Source organism: Corvus brachyrhynchos, unplaced genomic scaffold (assembly GCF_000691975.1).
Source record: "Corvus brachyrhynchos isolate BGI_N302 unplaced genomic scaffold, ASM69197v1 scaffold97, whole genome shotgun sequence".
Taxonomy (NCBI): Eukaryota; Metazoa; Chordata; class Aves; order Passeriformes; family Corvidae; genus Corvus; species Corvus brachyrhynchos.
In genome coordinates, this window is record NW_008239758.1 from 2518709 (window position 1) to 2546001 (window position 27293).

Genomic DNA, 27293 nt, shown 5'->3' on the forward strand with positions numbered 1-27293 from the left:
GCCTTAATGCTGAGCCAAGTGTGTCAGACAGGAGTGAGGAGGAACCGAAGGAAGTGCCCGCCTATACCTCCGTCTAAAGGCATATAGATAGGTATGTGTAGAGGTATCTGTCTCCTAGAGGTGCAGCATTTTGCATCTATGGCTTATGAAAAATAACATAAAGGTATCTGTTTCCCTTATAAGGAAAAACAGCAACGATGGTGGCTTTACCGGAGAGGCTGCTGCAGAATGAATAATGCACTTTCTAGTAACTAACATGGCACAGACACCAAGGCACCGAGCTCTTCTGTACCTACTCCTAAATCTCCACAGCCAGCTCCAGAACAAATGCCTGCTTCATCCTTCTCAAGGAAAGGAAGCCCTGCAGTTTTTATTTATGGTTTAAATCAAAAAGAGCAACCACTACGAACACCTGAAAGGTAGAACGTTTTTATACTGAAATAACTGAGGAGGGAACACAACACAACACAGTTAATAGAGTTCAGACCCAGATTCTATATGCTCCTATCAAGTAACTCTCTGAACCAGGATTATCCCATTTCAACAAACACAGGAAATACAAAACAAACAAAAAGCAAACCAATTAGACTGAACGTAAATGATACTTATGGATTCTGCTGCTGCTCACATATAAATATTTTGGCAGAAACGTTGGATTCCTAATTTGCAGGTATTTCCCTTTTTTGTTAGTTTCAGGCAGGTACTGATGGTAAGTGGTTCTGTAGTATTGAATTGATGTTGCAAATGCTCAGCTGCACAATTTCATAAGCAAGCAGCTGCCCCCACACAGCAGCTGTCAAACCACCACCCTGCCCAAAGATAAATGCATGGTGTATTCTGCCACTAATACAGTCTCAGGAAAAGAGGAAGTAGTGTGTAAGATTTCCTTGAACCAATCTCTGTTTACAGCTGAATTGTAGGTGACACAAGGTATGACATGCTATTTGAAATACAGAGTTTGAATCAGTTTACAGTAGTTTATATACTACATATTTAAATATGCATTATCCTTCTAAACACACATAGAAGTATCTAAACTATGTACTCACCACAATAGCAGCTTTCTAATCCTTTTGGCTGATTTTTATCATCAAGAAAAGTGCTAGATTCTGCAAATTACAAAACAGTCATTTGATTTTGACCATTTCAATGTCACTGTTTAACAGTTTACTGTTAAAACTTTCAGGTGCAATGTATAAGGTAAAAGGTAGATGTGAAATACTACGAGATACTGGCCCAAGAAAGAAGTCATGGAGTACAGAGTATGCCACTTCAGTGTGTCTGAACAAGGCTCAGGACAGTAGCAGCCCACACTTCATACCACTATTTTGTAACTTGTGCAAAATTAACAAATTAACTTCAATTCTGCAAGCAAAGTATTACTGATTTGCAGTTTGCACCACAGAAGTAGATGTTACGGGTTGTGATTAATGTGAAATGTTCATTTTCCTGTTACAATCTAGTTGAATAAACAGGAATTTTATTTTTCAAAGTTTTTCTTGTTTGTCTAACACACAAGTATACAAAGATAAGATTTTTTTTTATGGCTATGCTGGTTGAAGAGACAATATAGCGTTGTCTAAAGGATTTTGTATTTCTCTTGCAGTGTCAAATTAAAATTTTCTCAAACCCAAAAAGAGATGAAGAAAAGGTGGTAGTAATTATCCCTTCAATTAAGAAATTCAGGACACGCAGTACGTTGATATACAGTTCTCTTCCTTCACTATCCTCTATGCATACAGCAAAATCTAAACATTTACTTAGTGAATATAGAAGTTAAACTGAGCCACTGCAAAAATGTCATCAGATATTTACTAAATATGTTTATAATGTGAAGATAGAATTTACCAGTAAACAAAAGTGAGTTATGAAAGGAATTCTGGGTTGCTATTTACTCAAACATTCTTTTGGTTTCAACATTTTCTGTTTCAACTGCTTTAATTTTGTGGATGATCTACCAGAAAAATATCTAGTCTGTGTCACAGGCTAATGGGGTGACTTTCTCATATCTCCTAGCACATTTTATGATGTATTTTTTTGGTATCTTGCATGGTTGCAGAAATGGGGATTACACTATATGAAGTAATGTTACATGATATGTGGGCTGGAAGTTCATTAATCTGGTGAAATATGTAGCACATCATCAACTTCTGGTGTGTCATTTTAAAGAATATGCTTATACATTAGAAGTACTTACATTGTTGACAACTTTAAAATAGTGCCCACCTGGGTTCTCAAACCACTAGAAAAATACATTGTCATAAGCCAAGGACTTAAAACAACTTCTGCTCTCTGCTGCTGAACAGAGCTGCTAATAAGGGTCATCCACTCTTGCCCACAGCCACTTGAGTCTCTGCAAACATTTGGACTCTGAAGAACATCTAGACAAACAGATTTCTATATGGTCTCCAAAACACTTGTCAGCCACTTGAAGTTTCACTTAAGGAAAAAAAAAACAAGGCAACTAAGAAGCAATTCTGATGATCCAGTTGATCACCATTTCCTGTGACAAACAGAAAGATGAACTCTTAGATTAACCGAGATCCAGCAACTCAGTGATATTTGAGTTCCTTGATCAAACCATGCAATCAAACCCAAAAATAAAAGACACCAAGAACAAGACATAGAAGATCATTGCAACACGCACAGTGGAATTTTCCATAACATATAAGCAACTATTTTTCCACAATGCTCATTCTTCCAGGTGATTTTGAGACTCTTGTAGCTGTATTTTGGAAGACATAGATGACATGGCTTGTGGTGGCAGGGCCCAGAATCAGGGCAGGTTAATTACAGGTAGATTGATTATAAGAGGGAATGATAGAAGAGACATAGACTACACTTTACAGCTGGGTATCACCTGGGAAACAATGACCCTAAATATTCAACTATACACACACTTTAAATCAAGACCAGTACATTCCTCTTGTGAAAGACACGCTACTTGCTAACCATGCCTTGGTGCACCTCCCTGTGTTTATCAGCATCATGAACAGAAATCATTTTACACAGTGCCCAAATTATTAACATGTAACTGATCCTCAGAGACATACCTATTTGTCCTGCTATTTGGCTCCCATAAAAACACTGAACTGAAATTTTCAGTGCTGGTGATCTTCGTGCTCAGCAGCAGAGGTGCAAAGTACTGGTCTCCCTCCTTGCTGGCCTTGGGCTAGCCAGTCCTCTTCATCTTACTCAAACACTCCTTCCTCTCCTCCTGAAGGATGGTGAGCAGAATTGTCATATTTCAGGCAAATTGTTGTGAACTGTTGCAAATAAAAAAATCTCACTGGAAATACTGTGATATGCTGGGAGCTCATTTCATAAAGTGTTTCTTTATTTCAATTTGTATGAACTTTTGCAATAATTGCATTTTTTTATTCTGTAAATTTACTCTAACCCAAGTGAGCAAAAATAAGTATGTCCATCTTACATGTTTCTTTATTAAGAGGGCCTTTATTATGCCAATGAAAACAAATAGTGTGGGAAAGTTTTAGTGTGTGTATTTTTTTAAGTACGTTACAAGCACAAACAGTAATTACATCCAGACAACCAATTAACTGGTTTAAATCTAAAAAAATAAAATAAATTAGGTAACTCGAAATAAAACAAGTATCCATTTTTCTTAATGCTGTTGGGTCAGACAAGCTGTGATAAGTAGCTATGGAGTTCAGTAATGATAGATATGGGGACATATTTCACCCAAGACTTTAACTTCATTTTTACAAATGATTTTATTTGAAGTTTTCATCTGTCAGCAGAGTTTACAGTGATGGAGAAGGAAATCCAACCTACATAAGCATATAATTCCATAACTTGTGATACTGTGCAAAGTGTTGTAATATTTCTGTAATATAAGAAATATAAGAAGAAATAAAATAAGTTCTTTCTTGGCTTAGACATTAGGGGCCTATGTGCTTCTGCAGAAATTACAATATTTTATCTCAGTTGTATCTGAAGTGAGCATAAACATATTACATTTTATTACATTCAGAGCACATCTCTCCTGTTTATGCCTCTATGAAATAGTTTTAGCACAGATCTCATGTTGTTCTAAACAAAATAGCACTTTTAATTTAAAAGAACAAGGCAAATTTTTGTATCACCCCACCAAGAACCAGACATTTGTCCTCACTAAGATCTGCATGAAACAGATGTGCTTTCTCCTCTAAAACACCTGGATTCCTCAGTATCAGTGACAAAGAAAGTACAAGGAAACTCAAAAGAAGGCCTAATTCAGACATTCCCTTCTCGGTATTTTTTTAAGGAATGTTCTGTACCCCGTTCAAATGAGATCTAAAACTCGATCTCATTTTAAATCAATCCTTACCCAGTAAGGGTGAAACTTCTTGCACATCTCCATTTGCTGAAGGCAGCTTCCATTGTCAGAGTTATTCATGGGGGTCCTAAAGAAAAGAGAACTAAACCAGAAGAAATCCTATGACTTTCATTCTGTCGTCCAGGTAGGGGAAGCACCAACCTATTTTTGTAAGACTAGGGTTGAATAAAAATACAACTAAAATACAGTGGAATTTTATTTTTAATCCCAATCTAATATACCTACAGTGATGTATTTAATTCTATGTGTACTGCTAGAAAATCTAGTTTAACAATAGCAATTGCTTCTTTGATTTAAAAATAAGAATTTTAATCCACCCTTAGTGCAAGAAAAGGAAATATATATACTACTACTTTCTGTCAGCTAATAACCCTGTCAAATTTAATGGGAATTTTGCCAGAGTAACAGTTGCAAGCCAAGCTTCCTCAGTCTTACATTTGTCCCCAATGACCTCTTAAATCCCACCTGTAAACTCAGAAGCAAAGTGAAACAACTTTCATGGCTTAGCATAAAATACCAACTGATAGGGGAATTTCCAGCCTAAAACATTGAGCAAAATGGATATAGCTTTTTATCCAAATTAATACATTCCAAGTGGGTGGAAATCAGTAACCAAGAGCCTCTTGTAACTCTGATTTATGCAGAACTCCCTACTGACTCCAACAAAGACAGCTGAATCAGGCCCTACATTCCTTCAAACACTGTCAGCAAGGGATTGGGTGTCTCTGCCTCTGTTTTCCATCCTAGTGCTCCTCTGGCTATGCGATGTCTCTGTTGATAGGGAGTTGCCCCATGATGCAGTTGAAATAATAAAATAGGTAATAAGAGACCAGGGATTAGACTCTGAACCCACCACATTCCATTTGCAAGGCCCTTCCTTTGAGAAATAACACTATGAGAGCATTGCATACAGCTCTCATAGAATCAATGATGAGTTTAAATTGGAAGGGACTTGTGAAAGTCATTCAGTCCAGTTCCCTGGTTAGAGCAGGACCAACCTAAGAATGGGCTGCTCAGGCTCTATCCAGATGAGTTCTGAATATCTCCAAGGATGGATACCCCACTTTTCTGGAGTAACCTACTCTGTGGTTTCACAACCCTTGCTGTGATAGATTTTTCTTAATACTTAGTAGGAATTTCCCTTCCTAGAATTTGTGCCTGCACTTCATCCTACCACTGCTCACCACCCACAAGAGTCAGGCTCTATCTCCTCTATACCCTGAAGACAGCAGGAAGATGCTCCCTCTAACCTGTGCTTCTTAAGTTTGGATGGACCCTCTGCTCAGAGAGCATTGCTTTAGCCCCTCACCATGTTGGTGTCCTCTGCCAGGCTTGTTCCAGGTGTCAGTGGCTTTTGGGTTTAGGGGTGAGTGTGGGTTTTTGTGCCAGGGTGCCCAGAGTTGGATACAGTACTGCAGGTGCAGGTTCTAAAGTACCAAAAGAGTAAAGAATTGCTTCCCTGCACTGCCTGGTTGCACTCGCAATTCACAGCCCCTGTGCAGTTGGCCGCCTCCGCCCCAAGAGCACCGCTGACTCACAGAGGACAGGGATGAGTCTCTGGCCAGTGAAGAGTTCACAACAGCTCTGATCTGCACTTTCCTTTATTCACTAACTTTCAAAAGGCTGACTTCATTTCCTCGGGTTTTCTAGATACCAGTAAACTGAGACAACCTCATCTGTGATTTCTTGCTGGGTGTAAAATCACCTGGGGATTTCCCTCCCACTAGTATTAAAATTTACTTACTGAGGATCACTGGGGCGTTACTGTATCAGGTTCACAAGTTTCAGCAGCCAGCCTTCATTGCCTGCAAACGTCCATCAGATGCAAGGTCTTTATACACCACACTGGATAGAACATGATCCATTTATTAATACACACATCTTTAATATATTGCACTGTGCACTTCCAGTACAGTTACTTGGGTAAATTCAGCCTACAGATGTCAATAGGAAACTTCCTATTAACTTACAGAAGATTCTGTTTAATTTTTAGCCCCTTCTTATTTATGTATTGGCTCAACTCACAGCAAACTCATTGATTTGCAGTATATAAACGCTTTATAGCTGTATCTGTAAGACACAATCAGCTTGCCTTTCTTTATAAGGAAACAAGAAATAAAAATTGCAGTTAATTTTAAAATATATTAATTTTACAAATAACCAAATTAAGTAAAAGAAGCTATTTGAGGAGGAAGTTGCAATAGATTCCACATACTGTGGCTCAAAGTGGGAATGAGAAGGGACAGGAAGAAAACTGTATGTTTTTTTGGAGGTTTAAAACCCCTTTTTTCTCTCCTACAGAAAAAATTTAAATACAGGGATAGAGTTAAAATCTAGTAGAATGAGAGTACTTAAAATGAGAGTAACTTTTACTAGTTTCTAGTACAAATTATTCAGATTATATTTAAATGAGGGAAGAAATTCCAACAATAAAAAAATCTTTTAAGCTTTTTTTGAAAAACAGAATTACTGCCTCTAGAACATCCCCAGTGGTTTACAAATTATCAACACCAGGTCCACCCAAAATTGCTATTACTGTGATGAATGGGGTAGAGCTCAGAAGAGATTGAGCTGCTACGTTTCTTCTTTAAAGAGTCAGGTTTTGACACTTTACAAATTTGAAATAAAGATGTTGAACACTTTTTCTAGCTTTGTGAACTCCTTTCAATACCAAGAAAAATACCACACAACTTCAGACAAATAAGAACAGAGGTCGAACAGGCACAGAGTCAGCAGAGGAAATGTCATTTGAAACCCAAGAGGGAGAGCCAAGGAAAAATACTCATGGGCAGGAGATGCTTGGGAAAAAGGACATCTCTATCTATCTATCTATAGATATATGGATATATATTAAGGCTGACTTTTCCCACTCCTGTTCATCAGTAAAAGGAAGGAAGTGTAATTTTATGGCTGAAAAGTGGATGATGTAAATAAGGAGATTCATGGTGCCTTTTCAAGATAAGGAAATCTTTCACAGGCTCCAGTCTGGAGGCATTTTATGATAAACTATTGGGAAAACAGTTTCCCTGCACTGCAATGATCTGGAGAAGCTTCCTTTGACACTACAAGCCTAGTCCAAGCCCAAGATAATTTTTTCCTCTCCACTTATTTCAGTGGAGTCCAGAGCATGCCCTGACTTCAGTGTGGTGAATGCTATTCCATCAGTTAAGCTAAGCTAGAGCAGCAAAATTTCTGAAAAGAGCCTACGCCATGGATTTGAAAGCTTTATGGAGAAATGGAAACAATTCCTTCCACATAGTTGGCTACAAAGTCTTCAAAGTCTTTCCTCCTGTTCAAAGTATGCAACCCCCTGTATTCATTGGTCTGCACATGAGGCTCTTTACCTACTTGCGGTTTTGTTACAAACAATGAAACAAAAAGCCTGTGACGTCTTGCTGACTGAATATTCAGAGTCCTGCACAGTGAAAATACAAAGTGAAATTCCAGAAGTGTTCTGCAAACCAAGAAATAACTGCTTTTTAATTTACTCAAACTTGTAAAAAATAAGTCTTCAGAATTCACATATGTATCATGCTCTAATACACACGTTCAAGAGTGTCAAATTCAGAGCTAAATGTCTTAAAAAAACAACTGTACCATTATATCAGTTCAGCAGATCACTGATATGCATGTGACAATAACAGTCATTCCCCATGGAATCCTGGTAAAAGTTCTTTCTTCTAGGGCAGCTCAGCATTTGAAACCTAACTAGAATTTTCTGTGTTATTTCTTTTTGTTTGGATTCCACCTTTTGCCCTATCACAAACTCCATTTTAAGGGTGGTTGATTTAGGCAACCCTGGTAACGACTTATCCTGCTTTGACAGATTTGTTTCACAAGTTGTCCTTCCCCTTCCTGCAGTCAAAAACTGTATAATACCATTTTCAAGTAAAAAAATAAAGAAAGAGAAAGAATAAAGTTCAAACATTTTAAATAGAATATTATCAATTATGCCACTGGCTACACCCATAATATGGGAAATGTTGGTCCTGTGCTTAACCGAATCCCATGCTGGAGAGCTCTTCTAACACATTTGGAACTAAATCTGCTTTACTGTGATTGAAGGACCAGAGTAGAAAGAAAACCTGAGGAACTTCTTCCATTCATGAAGAATGCAGGTGGGATTTAGCCCAGGAAGATGCTGCAGAGTACAACAGAGTGTTAATCTGCAAATCCCAGCTATAAACCCATCGGAATCTGCACTGCTCAGCCCCACTCCCGAGCTAGCAGCAGACAGCTGTGTGTCAAGAACACCCTGGCTGACAGCTGCCAGGTGTGGAAGCTGCCGTTCTTCAGATGATCCACAAAATATCTTCCACAGTTGCCAGCACTTCTGCAAGAAAGCATTCAGCAGGCAGTGTGGTGATTTAATTTATAAGGTTGTTCATACTCCAGAAGCTCTCCAAAAGCCCAAGACTGGCCTATTGCAGTGTATGAACAGGACAGAAAGCAAGCTCCAGACAACTGGCCACTGCCTTTGACAGCAGGTCTAGGCAAACTGCAGCAGCATAGGAAATATATACACTCGGACAGCAAGGCACAAACGTGTACAGCAAGTAGCCCAGCTCTTGGATGACTCCAAAACTTCATTTGCCATAACAGGATCTTGCAGCTTTGGATATGGCCACTTGCACATTCATTTTAAGACCCTTTTTCCTTGTCAACAGTCTCATTCTTCTCGAACTACAAAGAGGGAAGAGAATAATTGTAAGGGTGGCAGAATATGTCTCATTATTAGGGATTTTAGCAAGTAGTTCTTATCAGTTGTGTCAGAGATTTGTGAAGGTGACTAAGCACTGGAACAGTTTGTGCCATAGAGGTTGTGGAGTCTCCATCCTTGGAGATATTCCAAATCCTGGGCAACTGGCTCTAGATGACCCTGCTTATTCAGTGCATGTGGGACCAGATGACCTCCAGAGCTCTTTGCCAACCCCAACCAGCCCATGATTCCGTGCTCTGACAAGTAGGGGTACCAGGATCCCACTGGAATCTATTCAATCACTTCCTCTTTGATTCTTCTACTGGGGCACAGTGTTGCAATAGATTTTCTGTTTCAGAAACCTTCAGTCATTGAGTCTGAATTCATACTGGCCAATTTCCCTGTTCTCCTAAGCGCAAGAACCCAGCAGTCCTACTTTGACTCACGTGTTAAGCTCTTAAATAACTACATGTGCTCCTTGGAGGAAGGTACTGGATCATATGCATGCCTGGAATTGCAAGGTTATGGGACTACTACACAGACTGGGTGCAGAGAGCTAACAAATGGAACCCACAAAGAATAACAGCAATACCACCAAAGGAGGCAGGGAAACTTGTGTCAGCCCCCAGCCCCAGTGCCCACACTGCAGTGCTGGAGCAGCAGTGCTGAGTTGGGCCCACCTGCAGAACTGCCAGGTGTCAGGCAAGGTGCCCAAGCAGCAGCAGATCCTGCCCTGCTCAGGCCCACACATTCCCCAAGGTAGGGCCTGCCCACTCATTGAGTAAAGAAACTTCTGCACCAGCTGCCTGCTTTTTACAGCTATACAGATGATTTTATTTCAACATTACATGTCTTACCTGCTTCCTACACATGCACATGTGAATGATTTTGATTTAGTTTGACTGTTGACACTGCTTGTTCAAGAGAAGAGTTAAGAACAAGTTAAACTCCCTGGCTGATGAATTGGTCACAGCTTCCCACAGGGACTGCTCAGACATCCGCAGTGATAAATAGAGTCAAAGCCTCTACTGGCTCAGCTCATGTTTATTAGAACTATCTGCTAATGACCTAAAGGGAACAATCTTGAGAAGTGTAGGAAATAGTTTCCCCAGCTATTGGTTATTGTAGCATGCATCGCTGACACAGGCAAATAATCTCTTGTAAGTGCACTGCAGGAAGACAGGAGTTACGTTTTTACGAAGGATTTTACTTTTCACATTTGGTTTCCTTCCAGTTTGGAAGGAAACTGAGATACTTAAGTTTTCCACAAAAGAAAAATCATGTGGAAAAAAGGCCGGATTTGGATCTCCTAAACTGTTTCATTTCAATTTTGACTTTTTAGAGCTGCAAAAGTTTACAAACCAAGACTCATTTTAAAACAAAACACTCCAGTCAAACAGTGTTAAAATGTTTTGATTCTTGGAATGTTTCCATTTTTCTTCCACAACTAAATATGAAGACAAACACAATTCTGTGAAGTATTTTAGGAGAACTGTATTTTTTCAAATGGAAAATCATCAACATTTTCTTCATTGACCCTATACTCCTTTTATTCCCCTTTATTTTCTTCAAAATATTAGTCCAAAGCATTCTAGAATAAAATGGAAATGTTTCTAGTGGGAAGTTTGAAAAGAGCAACTAACTTCTGAGAAGTGAATCCTCTATCTACATTTTTCTTAATACACTCTGTCTAAGCAGAAACAGATGACAAGCCTCTTACTAGTTACCCTGTCTTCTCCAAGGACATTAGCAAGTCATTTCTGTTTAAAATACAGACTCCAGGAAGCAAAGAAAAAGTTAGCCAAGAACTTACCCATTAACTATTGCTAAATGTAGCCTGTGCTGCACACCTGGATTACAACCTCAGTAACTTGAGCAACAAATCAGGGATATACTGCAAAAGTAGAAGTTTCCATTCTGATCCTGTAGGTTCTTGCCTGTTTTCTACCTCGTGAAAGCTGCATAGTACACAAAATGGCCAACTGGCAAGTTTAAAGGAGGAACCCAGTCATCTGCCAGTCTCCTTATGTCCCCCAACTTCCACAGGCCCAAACAGTGTTAGACACACACCAAAACCTGGCACGTGCCACAGAACAAACACAGAGCAACACTGCAGTTAGGACTGGGTTCTGCTGGTGTTTCTGCAGCCTTGGCTGCAATTTAAGTCACTGTGACATTGACACCAACACCCCCTGTGAACACCTTTGAGGGCACAGAAAATAAGCATTTACTACATAGAGTTGAGAATTTCCTGCAGGTACGGATTTTAAAGCTGGGGGTACAGTTTGGCCTTTAATTAAATTCAACATACAAAGAACAATTTCACTTAGAGATTTATATTGGCAAGAATCCCAATCCCTGAAGTGGTTTCTCTACAGAAAGAGAAGAGGAGCAGAAGGAAGGAGAAGTTAGCAGAAGACTTTTGGTTTTTACAGAATACTAACGCTGCCCTTGAACGTAGGGTGATGAAGTGTTACATAAACGTACGTGTGGTATGAGACCACTAGAGGGGAGTAAAGTAACTTAAAAGTGAATGTTTCCTCTACTCGGTTTTGCTGTACAAATTGCATTTGCACATGGTAATTAACAGCTATAGTAAAGCCAGAGTATTAAAGAATTGCATTTGCCTAACATTCTAAGCAAAGTTGATTAGATAATTACAGTATTTCTGTACCATTGTCCCCTCTCACTAGGCTGCAGGCTGACGGGGAACATTCATCATCTGGATGAAGCCAGAACACCAGGGATGGCATTCAGCCAGAACATTTGGCAATAGACATGGATTTCTTTACTTGTATTCAGATTTACAAAGAAGCAATGCTACATGATGGAAACAGACTCATTTCATCAAGTGTGAAAAAGGCAGTGGGCTCAAAAGCTTGCTTGGTAGGTAAGCATGTACAAGCAGGAAACGAAGAACCTTGGTTCTCACACAGATCACTGCCCAAATCTACACAAGAGTGAAATATTTACCCAAGCAACAAGAACAGAGAGGAGCATGATTAACTTGGAAGTGTGAAGTACTCTGCATCAGAATGCTGGGTGAAATCTCACTACAGCTGCAAGTAATGTGCTCCTGTATCACTGCCAGGTTGCCATCGTCTCCATTGTAAGCCATCCACACTGTGGGAGACAGGACTACACAGTGAATCTGCACAAAAGAGAAAAATAAATTTCAATGGGAAATCTTAGCAACTCCCACAGAACAAAGGGGAACACGAGAACAGAGTTCCAACAGCAGAAGAATAGCTTTGACAGCAAATTTTAAGGATGAATGACTGAAATATATATGTATGTGTGACTGTGTATCTCAATACTTCTGGGAAGTATACCCAGCTTGAGATTTTATGGGAAAAGGGACACAATACAGTAGTAAGTAGATCTTCAAAGTTAAGAGGAAAGTACCAACTACAAAGTAAAGTAAGAGGTAAGGGGCAAATGAGATCTGAAATTGCAAGGGTGTTACGTAGAGCCTGGGAATGCAAGCAGAGCTCTCCTTAGTTGCATATCCACAGGTTATACTTAGGGAACTTGAATTTAATCATAGCAGTCTTGAAAGGCTTTCACAATCTGATAGAATATTTTGCAAAGATGATTGTAGTCATTCTGCAGAACAGACAACTGCCTGAACCAGACTGAAAACTATCAAAGCATAGTAGGACCAAGACTGTTGGGTCTAATTTTTTCCTATTTATCATTTGCTGTCCTATATTATATCTGCAAGATAGAGCAGCTAAAGAAAATGTAGAGAACAAAAAGACAGCAAAGAAAAGAATACCACTGCATTCTGCTACTTTGGGGGTGTTGTTAAACAAAGTTTAAGCTAAATAGTGCTGAACTGCAACATTACTAGAATAAAATTTGATCTGGCTCCTACAGCATAAACACAGTATCAAAAAAAGAACCATCTGAATCAAAAAGGTGTAAGAGCAGGTAATCAGTTCTTGAATAAGGCAGGTAAGTTCTTTCAGCTGTATAACTTAGTGGGTGAAAATACGACAGGCTTGTTTTAAGAGCTTCATTTAGTGACTCTATTATAATCTTGGCTAAACTATCCAAGTCCAAGCACATGTATTGCAACATTCCATCCCCCCTTCCGACTGGGGTCGGCTGTCCAATTTCAGGAGCTGCCACCCCCCATGCTACTCTGTTATTGCTTCATTCTTTCCTACTGACATTGGAAGGAAGAGGGCTAAGGAACACTTTTTACTAGGAGCTGTTGATTCTTGGGCTAAGGATCATCTTGCACCTTAAACTTTACTCACCAGGGAATGATTGCTGCTGTTTGCATGTAGATCTTCCCTCCAGGCCTCTACAGCTGATTTTCATTAAGGAAAACTTAAAATCTCCTTGGCAGCTCTGGAGTTCTCTGGAGTTGTCACTGCAAGAAGACACACAGTAAACATTAGGTGAGCAAGGATTTAACTGCATCTTTACCTACCTTCACATTCTCACATACATTGCAGTTTTGGTCACTGAGGTTGCCTGATACAACACAACCGAAACAGCAAGACAAAAGCAGTCACTCATGTGGAAGGTCCCTCCTATCAGTGTGGCCCCAGCTTCTAAATTAAATATGTAGGATCAGTAAATACTTCATTCTGCATTGAAACAACTGAGCTTTTAAACACAGGGAATTTGTTAAAAGCTGTGGAAATTGACAGTAAGAGCACACAACACTGAACAAGGTAACAGAAATAAAATACATTGCAAAAAGTTACATTTTAGAATTTTAAAAGCAGTTTGCACATTGTTGCTAAGTGTGGCATTTGGGGGAGCAACTACAGAGAGACTCTTGAACCCACCTCAGATGGAATATTTGGAAAAGTTCCATGTGATCCAAACTGTCTGGATGGTCAGAGATGTCCTACAGGAGAGCTGGACATTTACAGATCCAATCTTCACCTGGGAAGGCTTCTGAACTTGCCCAAGGATTGAATTCATCTGATGTATTGGCTCAAACTCTTGTAAAAGTACCTCTTCCACAGGACTAAATGTGCTTGTTTTTTACCTTGTGGAATTTGGGAAAATGTTTAAGCTAACCAGAAACAGCCACTCATCACTGGAAAAAAAAAAAAAAAAAAAAAGAAAAAAGCCTCCACTTGGGGCTTAGAGGACAACTAGTAAAAAGTTTCCTTTGCAGACAAGGCCACAGCTATTTCCTCAGCTAAGAGCTCGGAATTTGGCCCTTGAACTTAACCACGGCCCGTGTTTGTTTAGGCACCAGCGGTCTCTCATGGCCTCAGTTTGCTCCCACTGACGATGACAAACCCCACCTCACTAGAGAGGAAGTGGGGTTGGATTTATGGGCACATGAAAGGCCACCAAGAAATTCAGAAGTCTCTCAGAGCGCCTGTGAGAGTCTCAAGTCACAACCCAGGCCTGCGTACCAAGAGCTGTAATGCATTCTGCCTGGCCAGTTGGCCTGGAATATAAACAAGCAGGACATTTTTATAAAGGAAGTTAAACACATTTGTCTTCAGATTCTGTACTATTTTCCTCTTAAAACTCAAAAGATTCTCCAACTGAACTCTGATGTTCAACTCCAAAAGACCAAATAACCTTACAGCAGTTACATGTTACATATGAAAGGCACACAGAACATCTTTGAAAGAACAGTCAGACTTTTTTCTTCTCCTGATATCACAGAACAGTAGCAAGCAAAGCCTTTTGGCTTAGAACTCCCATATTACTGCAGCTGTGAACTGCTGGCCCATTACTATGAATTGCAACAAGTGTGATTTAATCACCCCTGCGTAAGCCAGCAGCAAAATGCTCTGCTCGTCACAGGATCACTGGAAAAGAAATGCCATCCCAAGGAAAGAAAAAGGTCTAGGAAAAAAGACACATTTTGCAATTCTCTTTAAAATGCGAGCAGGCCTTTAAAGTAGGAAATTTCTAAGCATCAGGAGGGCAAATTACTACATCTTCAGTTTATCCTGATAACCTATACTATTTAAGAAACACCTACAGAACATGGTCATTCTAATTGATACCTTTCTTATACCCAGTATGAGCTATTTTTCACTGTATCAAAGGGAAGAATAATTGAAACGTGATTTGTTATGATAATTTAATGAAAAAATGCAAGCATATTTGCTTTTGTTGTGGGAACACAAACAGAGGCTTACAAGAGGTCCTTCAAAATGGAAAAGTCAATTAAAAGACTAACTTCAAACAAATCCCAAAACATCTCTCATTACGCTCGGAAGGAATTTTGATAGCCATTTAAAAAATGACCACAAGTTACAGTAGCTTGGTTTTAGATAAACACTGCACTGCAAGCTAAATCGAATATAAAAATAGATTCTATTTAATAAATTTGTATCTAGTGCACTATAAACATTTATGAAATTGTTATTACAAAGGTAAACAAAAGTCTGTATTAATATTTCAAGTAACTTGATAAAATCTGTTCATGTAACATGGATCACAAAACAGACACAGTAGAATAGATTCTCCTCAATCATCACACTTTTATTTAAACATCAAGTTAATCTTTTCCTTCAAATGAGGACTGCTGGTATTGGTTCAAGTTAGAAAGTAGGCTAATTAAAAATCACTATCTTGCTGATGAGACTGGGGATCCCACACCATTTTTCTCCAAGCATTTCTTGCAGCATTTTCCTGCATTTGAATCTGATGATGCATTGAGTTGTGGGACAGCTGAATTTGATTTGTCAGAGCTGAGGAATGAAGTATGCTCTGGGTTTGTTATCTGCTGGTCTCTACTGTAAACTTTTGTGCTGCTTTTTGTACTGAGAATCTTGCCACTGCCACTAGAAATATCTCTCCAAGTAACATTTTCATCTGCAGGGGAAAATGACCTGACATGAGGAAACTCTTCACAGTACCCAGTCTGTGCTTGAACATTAGTATTGGCTTTTTGTTGAGGATACAAGAGAGGCATTTCACCACAATCCAGATGCAAGCTGCCATTCTCAGAACTCCATTCACTGCTGCTTCCTTCATCTCTTTCTGGAGTGTCTTTAAAATCAAATTCCTGAATTCGCTTAGACTTAGTTCTCCATTTTCCACATGATTGGATACATTTATCCTCTTTCAAGCCTGTTCTTCCATTCTTGCTCTTAAGCATGTGATGAGTTGGCCCAGAGCCGGTGTGGCCATTTGTAGCACTGAGTACTTGCATATTCTGTAGTGTTACCTGACCAGCAGATGGAGGAGCATCATCATTACTCACAGCATACAAAGGTCCTTTGTCTACATTTATAACAGGGCCATATTTTTCTCTTCTTCCATCTTCATTTGAGTAAGATTCTGGTAAAACACCTCTAGAAGCACCATCCAGATTTTTAGAATTATTCCTGTTCTGAATATCTGAAGTCACTGTTTCGTGAAGCACATGTTGACTTTTGGTCTGTGTTGCATCAAACTGCTGTTTCAAGTCACGTGGAATACACTTCTGGACAACTTTGTCAGTGGCTTTTTCAGCACTGCTTTCACTACATGATTTGCTTTCCATATGGTGTGACCTAGTCCGAAGCACACAATCTCTTCTGGAGCGCTCAGCTCCAGGATCAGAATTTAAATGTAGAGCTAGGAGAGGAAGGAAAGAGATAGATAATTGAAGATAATACTGGAAGAGAAGCATTTCCATTACATTTCCATAATATGCATTAAAGCAGTATGATCAAGAAGAGAAGGACCACAGAATCCAGCACACCTGAGCGGGTAGCTTTGCGCTGGGGAATGTGCCGAAGAGGCGTTTCGAGTCCTTTAGCCATTGTAGCAAGTTTACTGGCAGCATCCATGATTTTCTTTTCAGCTCTGTCAAGAATTGCAGAACATGGAGAAAAACAAAAACAAGTTTAAGGGTAATTCAACTCTACATTTTACTTCAAGGCAATGTTATTGATAGAGAATACTGAAAGGACAGTGTGCCAGGCAGCTCAGCAGTGACCTGGTGCCAACCTGGCCTGGCAAGACTTCAGGCCAGGCCCTGTCTGCTCCAAGGTGGACAAACACCAGACTAACATCTACACACCTCTTGCAAAGCCAACAGTCATTTCCAAACATACTTGAACTTACCCTTCATGTTTGCCATTATCAGTGAGCAGTTGTTGAAGGCATGTCAAGTAGTACTTGCGCATTTTCCGTGCTGTCTCTTGGCGCTCTCTTAAAACCTCCACTTTAATCATTTCAGCAGCTCTTTCCTTACTTTCACGGATATAACAAAGCATATCACCTACAAAACACACTTTATAAGTACCAGTTTTCCCCCAGAATGGGGAAAAAGCCAACACCACAAACTGGGATTGCCTAACAGACCTGGAACAAGTCAGCAAGGGCGTGGGTTTACCTGCCAACATTGCACCAAATCCTCGTGCCAAGTATTGCCTACTGGAGGAATGCCAGGGCAAACCAGAGCAGGTCAATAGGAAGCATCAGAAAGGAACTCCGTTGTCTGATTCTGTATCTCAAGCAGCAATAGAAAACACCAGGCACAGGGATTTGGGAGGAACTTTGGGTGGCAAAATATGGGTCTAGAAACATTTCTATGACCACACAGCTGGAATGTGGGGACCTGCTGCACTCAGGTAAAACCTGGTGCTACACTTAATCCTTTCTCCTCAGCTGAAGGTTGCTGACTAAGCCAGAAGGCAGGACACAGCACAAGAGGAAAGCAGAGTTTCTCTCAGAACAAGCTGCAGGCTAGGTAGGTTTTTTTCTGGAGAAAAGGATCAGTTCTCAAAATACACTTTACCACTTTAAAAGACATAATTCAGTGCAACAAAGCAAGGATTGTAAAACAAAGCTTCACCCATCACAATTACATGTTGAGTTTAGGGTGACAATTCCATTTCTCACAGTCACTCTAATAAGATGGAAAAATTTACTTCTCATGTGATTTGGTTGTCAGATTCCTGTCCAAGCTGGCTGAAGGAAGAAGGAACAAACTAATTTATTTTCCTCCAATAAATTTTTAGCTAAGACTTTAGTACTTACACTTAATCTTGCTCACAGCTTTAATGTAGTGAGCACGCATTTCTTCCAGACCTTTCACAGAGTCAGAGGATGCACAGGGTTTTGAGATGCCTCCCCTTGACAGTGACCTGAAATGCATACACATAACACTGCACAAAAAAGCAACTTATATCTTACCAAAGTAAGAAATCATCTTGTTTAGTTTTTTAAATACCTTGGTGGTGATCCCTGGTCTTTCAGTTTCATCTTCATCTCAGAGTCTTCTGCAATTAGAGCTCTTAGAACCTCCTCATTTTCTATTAAAAAAAAAGATGAACCATAATCCAACTGCATTTCTCTAAATTCAAGTTCAGGAGATGTTTATGTAATAACTGCTGCCTCCGGTCCAAGAGCCAATGTCCCAAAGCATCACCAGCTGCAGTATAGCTGCTGCAGTAACAAGCAGATAGGAATCAATCCCAACACACCTCAATGAAGTCTGAATACAAAAGTCATCTCATAGCAGTAATTAAATAAGCTTAAAGCCTTCATATGCCACTACTAACACTAAACCGAGATATCAAGTGTCCTTGTAGAGAAAGGACAGGACAAAAAAATAACAAGGGTTGCTTTGACAAACTTTGAAAAAGAATTACTAATTTTTGGGTTAGCAATTGTGCCTTTGAGGTAGAAAGATACGAGATAAAACTTGGTTGGTTTTGTTGGTTTCTTGTGGTGAGAGGTTTTCTTGTTTGTTTTGAGGTTAATAACCAAAACCCCAGTATCCACTGAAAACTAAAAGATGCAACAGATGAGGGAATCAAAGCTGTCTTTAGGTGACTAACAATCCTAACCTTGGATTTGCTCTGACTTAGCTTCATGTTCCTTCCCAGCAAGCTGAAGATGTTTGTGGGCCATCTCTAGTTCTCGTGTCAAGTCCTGGCACACAGCCTCTCTTTTTTCAAGCTCCTGACAGCAGTGTTTGCAGCAGAAATCTTCCTGAGACCCAAGGTTCCTTTTTGTACATTTCTGACTTGCAACAGTAATTGCTAAAAGTTATACATCAACACGGGACCAAAAAAAAAAGAATCAAGCCCAACCTATTTTCAGTGCTCTACTTAGTCCTCCTCTCACTGGAAAGCATATAACATTTTAGCCCAATTAAACTAATCACAAGAGGCTGGTACCCTGCTCCAGAAGGTCAGCAGCATCTATCAACTCATACAGCCCTCACAGCCTCAATGTACTTCCATAAGTGATGATCTGAGTTCTTCAGTCAGCAAAAAGACTTGCAGGTTAAATGCTTTTAAAATATTTTTAGTATCTTTTTTTAAAAAAAAAAAAAACCAAAAAAACAACAGCCAAGCAGGGTCTTTTGAAGTCAGCTGAAGGAAACTGTCCCAGCTGGAATGCCTCACACACGGCTGAGTCTGGTTAAGGGATACACAAAGACTGGGCTCCTTCCAGGGGAGTGAGGGCTGCTCCCCACAGCCAGGCCAGGGCGCTCTAGAGACAGGAGCACTGCAGTGCTGGTATTGTTCTGTGCTAATAGACCGTTTGTTAAGTTGGTGTTGAAGGAATTCAAGCCACACTACAGGCACAGAGCCAAACACTCTCTTGGGCTTTGCTGCTTTATGTTCCTCCATTGCGTAAGAACTCAAACTAAACAGAAAGCCTCAGGGACATCTGTCCCTCCCATGAAGTTTTTCCCATCTATACTGTCTCCAGTTTTGCCATAGCACACGTGACAGCCTTGGGAAGAGCTACAATGCTAAAGTACATACTGGGCACAGGGAGTGGGGGGAAAGGGAAGAAGGGGAAAAACAAAGGAAGAGAAACACCACCCAGGGATTCACACTTTTTCAACTACATTCTTGACCAAAAGAACCAGAGAAAACTACCATGCCAGGTCAAGCAAGTTCTTGACACAATAGCATCTTTTACATGAATGCAGAATTCCTTGTCTTGTGTAATGCCAAGGGCAAGTAGTATAATTCAATCTTCGAAGCTCCAATTTAGTATTACCCATTCACAAGACATAGTTCAGACCATGCCCTACATACCATGGTCAACATTGCCTAGCATATGAACTGTTATATACTCCAAAGGTTTCAGTGCTAACAACCCCCAAAGAATACACACACCTCTAGCAGCTGAGACAGCTATTCCTTTCCTCCTGAAGAATGGCTTTAAAAAGCAGAAAGCTACTAGCATTTGATAAAATGAAACCTCAAAGCCTAGCATTAAATCAGTAAACTGGAGACCAGTACCATTTGTTGCACTTTGTGACTAACTTGGCTTATGCAATATTAAACAACCTTACAGTCAGAAGAACTGTATCTTCCTCTGTCACCCAAATATTCACTAATTAACTAACTTTGCATTGGGGTCATCAATAGGACATTGACTATTAAAGACTGCTACTAACAAGCTTAATTTGATGATATGCAATCTGCCAGATTAAGATCAAACCCAGTACCTTTGTCTGTTCCAGTTTCCTGCAAGGGTGTTTGTGTTCTCAGTCTCCTTTGTGCTTCTGCTTGGTGTTCAACACTGCACACAGGAGGTCTTGCCACATCCCCAGTGTCTCCTGCACCATGTTGCGGGTAAGAGCATGATTCTTTATTTGCATTACTCACTAGCTCTTCATATTTCTGCAATTGAAAAACACCCTCTGAAAACCCAACACAGAGCAAAAAAAGTGTTCCACACCACAACCAACCCTGGCCACCAAGTAGCTTTAGTAACTTTAACATAGGTACTTTAAACCTGTAGTAGAACCACAGATTACAAGTCAAACAGAGAAGAAAACATCTATTCTATTATATAGAAGTTTTAACTCAGCATAGATGATTGCAACAGCACTGCCTGAATATCTTGAGTATTATTTAGAAATGTCAGCAGCCCTTAAGATTACAGAACTATACCCTGTCTCTGAATAGCTGAAGATAACTTGCTTTTTAAAGAGGGAAGACATTACTAGGAAATTAAAAAGACTTCACTAGGTAAGGTGGATCAAGCCAACCAACGTTTTGAGGTTCAAAGGCATATTAAACAGTTTACCAAGAGGCATTTCATATCCATTGCAGAAGGTGCCTAAGGCAAGGGAAAAAAGCTCTCTTTACTGTTGTGGATATGGCTTGTGACATGAAGACATTTAAGGCCCACTTGCTGAACAGAAATATACTGACACTAAAGAAATGGTAACATCCCATCTTCTCTTGAAAAACAAGACATTTTGTCTGTCCTATTCTTGGATAATTCCCCAGCTACTAAATGCTGGGTGGCAATGGCATTTCCGGTGGGATGCTCCCCATAGCAAAAAACTTATTAAAAGCATAAGCACTGCAAGAAGAAGGATCTGCTAAAACAACAGAAACAAAGGCTTTGGGACATGATTTGACTTAGCCCCAAACTCCTCTAGAAGAGGGTAGGACATCTTTCCTCATTTGGGCAGGCATACTGAAAAAGATTTCCTAGAGGCACAATAAAATAAGCAAGAATCTTATTCCCAAGACAGAACTGAATAACTGACAAACTGATCCACTGCAGGCAAGTTGCAGAAAGGATTTACTGTTTTCATCGTTATTTGTATAAAGAGGAGGGGAAAAAAGCGTAACATGATCCACAATCACTATCCAATCACCACTACAAACTGGATTTTGCAGCTATGCAAAAATCTGAGGTGGGTTTTGTCATCACAGCCCATCTAAGAGATCACAAGGAGCCTTTAACAGGCTTCCAAACTTAATCAGTGGATTCATCTCCTTAATTTACAAATCTTTGCATAAATAACAGTCCTAACCTGACTTTCCCTTCTTTAAAGATTGAAGAAGTCATGGCTACATCCCTTCACTTTTCGCTTGCTAATAGTAGATTTAGCCTTCTTTTAGTGTTACAGTACTCTTATCAATGAACACAAACGTTGAATTTTATATTTCCCCCAATTACATGGATATTTTGGAGAAAACAAACCTGACTGACTTCCCAAATCCCTTTTCTGACTGGCAGTTATAATTTCCAGAAATATTACCTCTTTCCATTCTCGCTCTTTCTTTTCCAGAATTGTGCAAACTGTGGTCCTATAGGCCTTTTGTAAACAAGTCTTCAGTTTCTCTTTGCCTTGACTGGTTAATTGAACATGAGAGTCAAAACACTTGTCCTTCCAAGAATGTTTACTATGTGTGCACTTGACTAGTTCTTCATGAATTTCACTCAACAAATACTCCAGCTCAAGCAGAGTCTTCTCCTCATACCGATTAATTTCATCCTGCAGTCTCTTGGCTTCCTGAGCCTCCCATTCTCGCTGCTTTTGGTCTAGTAACATCTTTATTTCTGCCTCTTTCTGAATGGAGAGTTCATTCTTCTGCTTTGCAAGATCCTCCTTTGCTGTTGCAAGGACCTCTTTAATTCTGTTTCTATGATCATCTAAGAATGATCGGTAGTCTCTCTCATTTTGCTCTTGTATCTGCAGAATTTCTTCTTGCTTTTCTTTGTTCCACTGCACACGGGCTTTTGCTAGCTCTGCTTTGACAGCTGCAGGGATTTCCTCTTTCTTTAGCTCCAACTCCTTCCTCAGAGAAATTATCTTTTCTTCGAGTTCTTTCATTCTTGGTCCAGATCTCTCTGTACTTTCATACTCTTTCTTCCATTTCTCCTCAGCAGCTGAGAGGACCAGGGCTAACTGCAAATGTACAACACAGTCATTATAAACATATGTACACATTTACAGCTGCACAAATTATAACTCTGAGTCATTACAAATCTATTGGAGATATTGTCAAGTTATTTAATAAAAATTAAACCTACATAGGCAAAAAACTGGGTGTGGACCGGAGTACACAAGAAACATCTTTCCTTTGTGATTCCCTGAGCCTATGTCTACATTCATCCCTCAGTAATATATGGGATCTGGAAGACATAACTGCTTATCAATACACATATAGTAGTATTTTGGGCTACCTGCTTTGCTGTAGTCTTTTGGTGTTCTTTTTCCCATTTTTCTTGTTCTATCTTTAGATTTAGTTTGTACTCTTGCAGCCACTTGGAATGAGCTTGGGTTAAAGCTGCATCTACCTTAAAACAGATAAAAATCTTACTTCAGTAGGTAGGTAGGTACACTGAATACATTTTTATAATTACTTTCATGTAACAGTGCAAGAACAGACTTCACTACGGATTGCCTGTGTTTACAGAAATTAAAAGAATCAGACCGGTAGTACTTGATGTATTTCTTGATGCAAAAATGATGTCAAAATGACAAATACTAAATTTATTTTTAGCAAAATGGCATAAAATCAAAGTCAGTGTTGCTCAGTTCTGTTCAAAACTCCTGCAAAACTTGTTTAACAGTGTGAAAAACAAGCTACATGCTAGAGTTTTTTCAGAACTTTTAAAAAAAACCTCTATTTCTAATACAGCAAATATCAACCACTAAGCTTAAGAGGAAGTCAGTGGAAGAGTCCACTTTTGGTTTTTTTAGGTGACTTAGTTGGACACAGCAGTTTCACAGACTCCAGGCAGACAGAACAATTATTTGTTACCTGGCTGGCAAGATTTTTACAGTATTTATTTTCCAGTTCTAATTCAAATTCTTTTAAGGCCTCTTCAGAGGCTGTATTTTCTTTCTGGATCTGCAGCCTCTGGTCTTCCACAGTCCCTTCTAACTCTTTAGCTGAAACTTCATCCACAACTGTTACTGGGTCAGTTTGGCAGCTGCAGTCATTACATTCAACTACAGTTCTTCTCATTTCTTCCAGCCTACTTTGCCATTCTCTTTCTAATTGGGCAAAGACTCGTTCTTTATTCTACGGAAAAAAATATTTTTTAAGAAAATCTCCCCAGTGTCCAAATAAACAGATTTCACTGGTGTTTAGCAAATGAAACACTGCTCACACCAATGATATTCCTTAACAGAAGAACAAAACCATGCACAGAGAGGAGAGAGTTTGGTGATTCATCACAGCTTTCTTCTATGGGAGAGGATACACAAAGGAATTCTACATGATACCTGAGTGAAACAACAGAAAGCATAACTGCTAACTCAAAGATCAGGGTGGAAAACTCCAGCATATTACCAGCTGTGACATTCAGGGTATTCTGGTTCTCACTTTGCAAGATCTAGGTTTTGGGATTTTTTAAAAATCTGAAACATGTGTAATACCCAATGACTTCTTCAGAGGCTTTTAAAATGACAGATCTTTAACAGCCACTTCCAATGGCACAATAACACCATATTAAGTTCTGTTCCTGAAAATAAACAGCAAAAGAACAAAAAAAAATTGAAATTCCTTGATCTAAGTTTCACACCTCTTTTTCCTCCTTTTCCCAGTGAGCTTTGGCTAATGCAACTTCCTCTTGAACCTGCTGTTCTTTTTCTTCCAGCCACTGCTTCTTTGCTGCTATCATGGACCTGGTGTGTTCCTCTTCAAGCTCAGTCTTCAGAAGTTTAAGGGAGACTTCTTTTTCTTCTAGAAGCTGTTTCTTGAGCTAGACCAAAAATAAATAAATGAAGTATTCTCCAAGGCATAGCAACTGCTCTGGTACAAAGTGATGAGAATGCATGAGACACATGATTAACTCTCTAGAGCCCGTGCACTGATCTTACTGAGGACACCTAGACAAGAGATTCAACTCTCAAAAAAAGATGTTTTAAGATATTATATCAGAGGTTATTATAGGCTATTGCTGTAAAGTAAGTTTTCCTATCAAGCATCTTTACTCCCCTCATACTTTGAGCTGCACCTCTTTACTGTACTTTCTTACCCAGACAGTTGATCTACTTTAGTCACTGCACACTGATATCTTCAGAAAAGCAAAGTTTTTAATCAAATCAGTCTGAATTCATTACTACTTAAAAAAGCCACAGTATTTTTTAGTTTTATAAAGGGAGAAGTAAACTTGTATCATCATTCAGGATTTTTTGAAAATATCTTATGAATTTGAAAGTCATACGGCTGACTCAGCATCGTCAGAAGTCAGAATTATGGAAGATCACTACATGAAAACAAACAGCTATTGGAAAGAGTTACTTCTACAATATTTTCAAGCCCAGGACATGACACCAGCTTAATTTAAAAACCAGTAAGTCATATGTAGGAACTTTCTGATATAGCTGCATGTCTTTCAAGTATGTTCCACAAACATTTACAAAATTAAATACACTTATTAATATTACATCTTGAAAACAGTGTGAAATTATATAGTTTATAGGCATTTCCATTTGTACCTTCTCTTCCTTCAGCTGCTGCTCTTGTTGAAATTTCTGTCTTAAAGTGGTTTCCAAGGTGTCCTTCTCCTGACAAATTCCAATGTAACATTCCTTCACTGCAGTCATCTCTTTGTTCAGCTCCTCTATACTAGCCCTTCACAGGACAGATACTTATTATCAATTGGCCTTCATACTCACAGGACAGCAAGTCAGCTTTAAAATAAGTATAACTAGCAGTGAAGGTCAAACAGGAAGCATGAAAGTTTCAGTAAAAATGGAAATAATGGTAAGTCTTACTTTAACTGCGAGATTGTCTCTTCAGAAGTTTGAACAAGCCGCTGCTTTTCTGCAGCAAACCTCTCCATCAGCTCTTTCTCAAAATGTGCTTTGGTGTCCTCATGATGTTGCTGGTAAGTTCTCTCACACCTACAATTTCAAGAAAGGAAAGATACCTGGTTTCAACTACCTAGAACACTGTGCTCTTCTTGTACCTGATAGCTGGAACAAGATCACGTGTGCAGGGTGAAAATCCACAAATTAAACTGAAAAAAGTTAACAGACTCGCCTGTCAATGGCTTCTTGCTTATCGTGATCAAAATCCTCAACCATCTTTCTCATCTGACAACAGAGGTCTTGATTTAAGCTTTTCAGTTTTTCCTCATTTTCCTTCAGTTCTTCAATAGTTGAAGTATGGGCCTGGACAAACAAGGGTCAAGTAATATGTGGGTTGTAAGAACCTTTCCTATTCACAGGTTTTAGCACAGGGTGGGGGTTTTTTGTGTATTTTTTTCCTGTAGTGGTAAGCAGCATCTCTGTCTTACCTCAACTTCCTGTAGCAAAGCTTCATTAGCCTTTTTGAGTCTCAAAACTTCTTCCTTTAGATTATCAGAAGCATCCTTCAAATTTTTGGCAGGCTAAAAATAAATAAAATTAAGATGATATCTTTCAAGATACAAATGATTTAGCAGTTAATGCTTTAAAAAATTAGATTTGTCAAATAAAAATTGTACTCAAAAAAATAAAAGAACAGGAAATTATTGCAGTGCAAGATAACCGTATCACTGCTATTCTAGATGAATTCTTAAAACTCAGTATCATGAAGGTTTGGAGAAGCACACACTCAATGCTGTGCTTACAAGCTGAATGACAACAGTCATCCAACAGAGAGCACACTTTTCACATATGTTGTATTCCTATCCCACATCCATGGCACCATGTACAGATACTGCAAGTCTGATCCATTTAGAGAGGGAAGGCAATAACGGGCTGAAGAGAGATGCAGCATCAAGGAGATTCCTTGCTGATCTAATGAAGGCCCTCTGAAGGCAATCTGTTAAATGTTCTGTTTGTATAAGCTAATGGTACTATCAGCTTTCTCAGAGAAATTACAAGGTCCTTTTGGCTAAAGAAAACCAACTTTTTCCAATGAAATTTATTTCTAACAAAATCAAGGTGGCCACTAAGCACTCTCAAGCATCTAAGTTATCACTTTCAACTCACCTAATAATGCATATGCTGCCCAAGTTCTGCTATTCAGTTGTTTTCTTTTCAATCAAAGATACAAAACAGGAGTTGCTATGAATACTCAGCTATGCATAAATTTTTGACCTATTCTCATAAGAAGTTTAAATGCTGGTTTTGTTCACCAAAACCCAGGGATACTTGACTTTTAAAGAAGTGTAAAGAACAAACCTCTGAATCTTTTGATGCTTTTTCTGCTTTCAACTGCTTGTATTCCTCTAGTGTCTTCTGGCAATCTTGAAGACTATTTTGTAATTGAGTAATCTGGTTTCTCTTCATTTTATTACTGCTCAATAAACGTTCCAGCTCAGCTTTTAATTCTACAATAATTTCATCTTTAGAGAGTTCTTTATCTATGTCTCTGTTCTGTATTGCACTGTCAGAAAAGACATAACCAGTTCAGTATTTAAAAGACAAAACACATTTATCTGAAAGGCAGTGGTAACAAAGAGAAAAGCAACTAATGCTACAAGAAACACCAGGATGTCTAAGATGTAATAGTAAAAAGCACAAGCAGATATGAATATCAAAGCTTTTTCATCAAGTTGCAATTAATTTACAGAGAACTTGTTAATTCAGCTGTTTCCTCAAAAGATTCA

The 27293-nt window shown here is 39.2% G+C and overlaps 1 protein-coding gene and 1 long non-coding RNA gene across 4 annotated transcripts in view; one reads left to right on the top strand and one right to left on the bottom strand.

Moving 5' to 3' along the window:
* LOC108448731 lies at nucleotides 1-3900 on the top strand. The gene is made up of 2 exons (XR_001864726.1): nucleotides 1-91; nucleotides 184-3900. It is a non-coding gene; the product is annotated as an uncharacterized LOC108448731 (long non-coding RNA).
* Nucleotides 3901-6185: 2285 nt separating this feature from the next.
* CEP152 (centrosomal protein 152) overlaps nucleotides 6186-27293 on the bottom strand; it is a 30289-nt gene continuing 9181 nt past the window's right edge. The window contains exons 12-28 of one of the 3 annotated variants that reach the window (XM_017742704.1): nucleotides 26866-27070; nucleotides 25995-26087; nucleotides 25739-25869; nucleotides 25471-25599; nucleotides 25192-25327; nucleotides 24273-24452; nucleotides 23507-23770; nucleotides 22926-23039; nucleotides 21997-22647; nucleotides 20443-20617; nucleotides 18199-18280; nucleotides 18006-18112; nucleotides 17088-17244; nucleotides 16723-16826; nucleotides 13844-16595; nucleotides 13304-13419; nucleotides 6186-12189 (exon numbers count right to left, since the gene is read on the bottom strand). In XM_017742704.1, coding sequence (XP_017598193.1) covers nucleotides 15601-16595; nucleotides 16723-16826; nucleotides 17088-17244; nucleotides 18006-18112; nucleotides 18199-18280; nucleotides 20443-20617; nucleotides 21997-22647; nucleotides 22926-23039; nucleotides 23507-23770; nucleotides 24273-24452; nucleotides 25192-25327; nucleotides 25471-25599; nucleotides 25739-25869; nucleotides 25995-26087; nucleotides 26866-27070 — 3523 coding nt within the window. In that variant the 3' untranslated portion in view covers nucleotides 6186-12189; nucleotides 13304-13419; nucleotides 13844-15600. The remainder of the gene's footprint in view (nucleotides 12190-13303; nucleotides 13420-13843; nucleotides 16596-16722; nucleotides 16827-17087; nucleotides 17245-18005; nucleotides 18113-18198; nucleotides 18281-20442; nucleotides 20618-21996; nucleotides 22648-22925; nucleotides 23040-23506; nucleotides 23771-24272; nucleotides 24453-25191; nucleotides 25328-25470; nucleotides 25600-25738; nucleotides 25870-25994; nucleotides 26088-26865; nucleotides 27071-27293) is intronic. The other 2 variants (XM_017742705.1, XM_017742707.1) reach the window with 2 other exon arrangements.